Consider the following 3884-nt stretch of genomic DNA (forward strand, 5'->3'; position numbering starts at 1 on the left):
TATAATTTATTTATGAAATTCACAATGGGCATAGTGCTATTTTGTTTTTAAGATACTCAAGGAGGAAACAATGTAGTTTTTTCAAAATAAATCTTTATAAGCTTCTGAAATGATAATTATCATGATTAATGACTACTTTATATAAAATAAATTTTCTCAACAGGATAAATAGCAATTGAATAAATAAATAGTTTTCATAGCTTTAAAGTTTTATCATTGTGAGTATCATTAACTTTCAGTTGTACTTGAAAAACATCGGGAATATTAAATGCTTCAGAGGATTATTTGAAATTATAACTGTGCTAAAGTTAAATAAAATGATCTGAAACAATTTATAATAATATTATTTTCTTATTTAATTTCTGTCATTTACATATATATATTTTAAAATAATTACTTTGAAATTTGCATGCTTTCAAATTAAAACCATTTTTAATCTGTTCAAATAAAAGTATTTAATTTTTTTTCAGTTTATTAAAGAAGAATAATTAGGCATAACACTTATTTTTTTTTTTAAATAAATCTATGTTGTTTACAAAAAACATTCTCTATTTGCATTTTTTAATTCTGTTTTCATTAAAAAAGATATTAATTAAAAATAAATAGTTGAAAATATATTTTAATTAAAAGTAAATAAAGATTAAACAAATGCAGCCTGAGGTATTAAAGAAATGAATTTAAAAAAGTTTTTTTTTGATAAATTTATTTATTTTTTTTTAATCGGCTGGAGTGTAGACATTCCTTCTAATGTTGTAAACAGAAAGCGGAGAAAAAATTTAATCTGCTTTTGCTAATTGAACAAACTTTTACTACAGACAAGGAATTTTCTTTTGTTTTGATAAAATTTGCTTTTATTTTAATTTCAGCTAAAAAATTAATTTTTTTTTCGTGCATTGATTTTATATGGAAAACTTTTCTAAATTAAAAAAAAATTGTCATAATTAAATTTCTAAAAATGAATGTTTTAGAAAGCAATAATTTTAACTCAGGTTAATAAAACAAACGCTTACATTGTTAAAGAAGTATATCAAAATGGATTAACATCAATTAGTGAGATGATTAACACGAACCTGTCTTTTGCTAATAACAATTATTTAAGATATCAAATAATAGAAATTATGAAAATGAGTGAAAATTTTTGTATTTTGTAATACTTTATAATGAACAATAATGCATACTTAAAGTTTCAGTTTAACTTTTTATTTAATCGCAATGACGATACTAATCTACGTAATTTTTAAGTACTACAGTATTAAGTTAAATTTTTAAATATGATTACTAATACTGTAATTATTTAATCTTTATTCTTAACATTTAATTTTAAAGATTTATTTAATCTTTCCCACAAAAATTACAGTAAGTCAATTGGTTAAATCAAATCATCTGTAAAAAATGTTATGCAGATGATATTTCTGTTGTTAATCAATTTTATAAAAACTAAGCACATACTTTGAACATGGTAAGAATGACAAAAATCATATTTTTCATAAAGAGAAATTGAATTGCAATGAAATTTTTAATTTTTGAAGTATTTATTTAAAATAATAATCTATTTATTTTTGTTTCATTGAATGATTCAGATAGCCTATTGATATCAAATTATATCTGAATTATGAGTTTCAGTCTCCAGAAGATTAAATAGGTGATTAGTCTAAAACATAAGTAAATATTTAATACATAGACTTTAGTATGTTTTAATGATTTCAGTAATAAATCTTTGATATTTATGAAGAATTTATTACTACTAGTCCAGCATAAATTAGTTCTTGGTTATATTTTTACAAAGGAAACTTTAGACATAAATCTATACACAGATGTATTATACTTTATGTACGTAAAATAATTACAGTGCAAATTATTATATGAAACACTTTAACTTTTAAATTGCTTTATTTATAAAATATTTCTGTATGGATACAGAAGTTACTTTAGTTTTTAATGCATTAGTTATCTTTAAGCATTGTGATATAAATTATAGTTCAAGTTGAGGATAACAGATGGCACTTCTTGCGTTTAAATTTTTATTGGCTCCTGTGTCTCTTACACTAAGTATATAAACAAAATTCTAAAACGTGTACAGAAAAGTGAATTATTACATATTAATTTTATACTGCTTTCATATTGATTTTTCTCTTATAATATTTAAGAATTGATTTTTTTCTCTCTGTGAAAAGTTGATATTGTGCCTTCCACTCGTTTTTAAGTTATTTAGATAAAGTTTTGAATACTATCAAGTTTAAAATTCGAATGAATCGTTAACGTACGATTAGGCATAATATGCTGTCTATATGACTACAGGCTAGCACTTTAGAGGTCAAGATGAAGGTAGAACAGTTGTAATTTATGGCTCAGCATTGCATACCACTCTTTCTTCGAAAATAGATTCTGACTGTGCATTGCTTTTTCCATTTTTCTTGGATGGAATGTCACCAACTGACATTGCAATCCGAAGGAAGACTTTTCAATTTTTATTTCTATTTTTATCCGGAAGAGTACGTTCCGTTTAAATTGAAAATTTTCGTCTTTTCTTCCTAGATATATATTATAGGGGGAAAAAAATTAAGGTTAAAAGTGTTTCATTGCTCTCATCGATCTTTATATTTTGCGCTGTTGGTGAGACTCGGCTCAACTTGTGTTTCTTGTATGTTGTTTAACCGAAGGGTCTTTACGAAGTTGTAACTTTTGTTTCTTACATTACCAGGTTGGAATTGAATACACAGAAACGACGACTGATGTGGGAGGCGACGCCTCGCAGCATCCACGAAGGAGTGCAGTCGGCCATCATGAACAGCGACTGTCTAGTGTTCGATAACAACGTAGCCCAGCTTTTCGCTGATAACGGTAACCTGGGTATCAACGTCACCATCACCGTCTGTTGATGCCATGTGCCTTTTAACAGTTAATTGGCCACTCCCAGTCTTCCACCCCCGGATCCCGCTCTAGTTCCTTCGGTCCTCTATTTAGTTTTCGTATATGTCTGTACCTAGAAAACCGGTTGCCATGGTTACCATCTCGTCTTCAATTTGTCCAAGGATGATTTGGCATGACCTTGTTTTCTGTTGTCGCGTTTATCTCGTGTACCCCGTGTACGGGCCTATTTATTCGTTTGTATGGTTAAAGTATTGGACCGTGTCAGGCTCCCATTCAACGTAACATTGTTTATATCTATCATACTATTTGTACATAAATAATCGTGCATATTATAAATACCCATATGTCAATAGTTTGAACCACTTGTTGTAAATAAATAACTTTTTTCTATTTAAATGATTCTATGTGTTTTCTGCTCTGATACTCGGGTGTAATTGCATATCTAAATTGTTAAAAGTTTTTAGTAATTTAGTAAGGAATGCGAATTTTGTCATGTGGTTAAAATAATTGCATATGAATATTCATGTTTAAAAAAAAAAAAAAAACTCAGAAGTCGCGAGTAGAAGGTAAAATATATGTATCGAGCATGTAATTTGATATTTATTTTGTTTACTAGTCAGATTTGCCTTGATGAAAATCGGACACTTGGATCGATGACACTCTTAGAAATTTATTATTCTATCTTATTTAATGTGTAACAATAAGAATTGGGAATAATGTTACCAAATTAATTTTTTTTTCGTTACATTGAAAAATATTTTATCATTTAATTTTTTTAAAAATAATTAACCCGTGTTTTTCTACAGAAATTTAAAAATAATCTATTATTGTTAAGATTTAAATATCTTTAAAAAAAAATAGCACGTATTCTCTTCGGTTGGTTTATTTTTCTTCGTTTCTCGTGAAATGTACGCTCCGGTGTTTTTTTTAAAATCACTTAGAGGATAGTTTTTATTAGTAAAAAGTACGATCATCACTCACGTTAATTAAAGGGAAAATATACAGAGGAAGAT

At 26.9% G+C, this 3884-nt stretch overlaps 1 protein-coding gene across 1 annotated transcript in view; it reads left to right on the plus strand.

The window, feature by feature from the left end:
• The window catches only part of LOC136984705 (E3 ubiquitin-protein ligase Siah1-like), a 51911-nt gene extending 48644 nt beyond the window's left edge, over positions 1-3267 (plus strand). Inside the window, exon 8 of the mRNA XM_067281801.1 lies at positions 2702-3267. Coding sequence (XP_067137902.1) covers positions 2702-2879 — 178 coding nt within the window. The 3' untranslated portion in view covers positions 2880-3267. The remainder of the gene's footprint in view (positions 1-2701) is intronic.
• Positions 3268-3884: the final 617 nt, after the last annotated feature.

The sequence above is a fragment of the Centruroides vittatus genome, unplaced genomic scaffold, assembly GCF_030686945.1.
Source record: "Centruroides vittatus isolate TY-2023 unplaced genomic scaffold, ASM3068694v2 contig_926, whole genome shotgun sequence".
Classification (NCBI taxonomy): Eukaryota; Metazoa; Arthropoda; class Arachnida; order Scorpiones; family Buthidae; genus Centruroides; species Centruroides vittatus.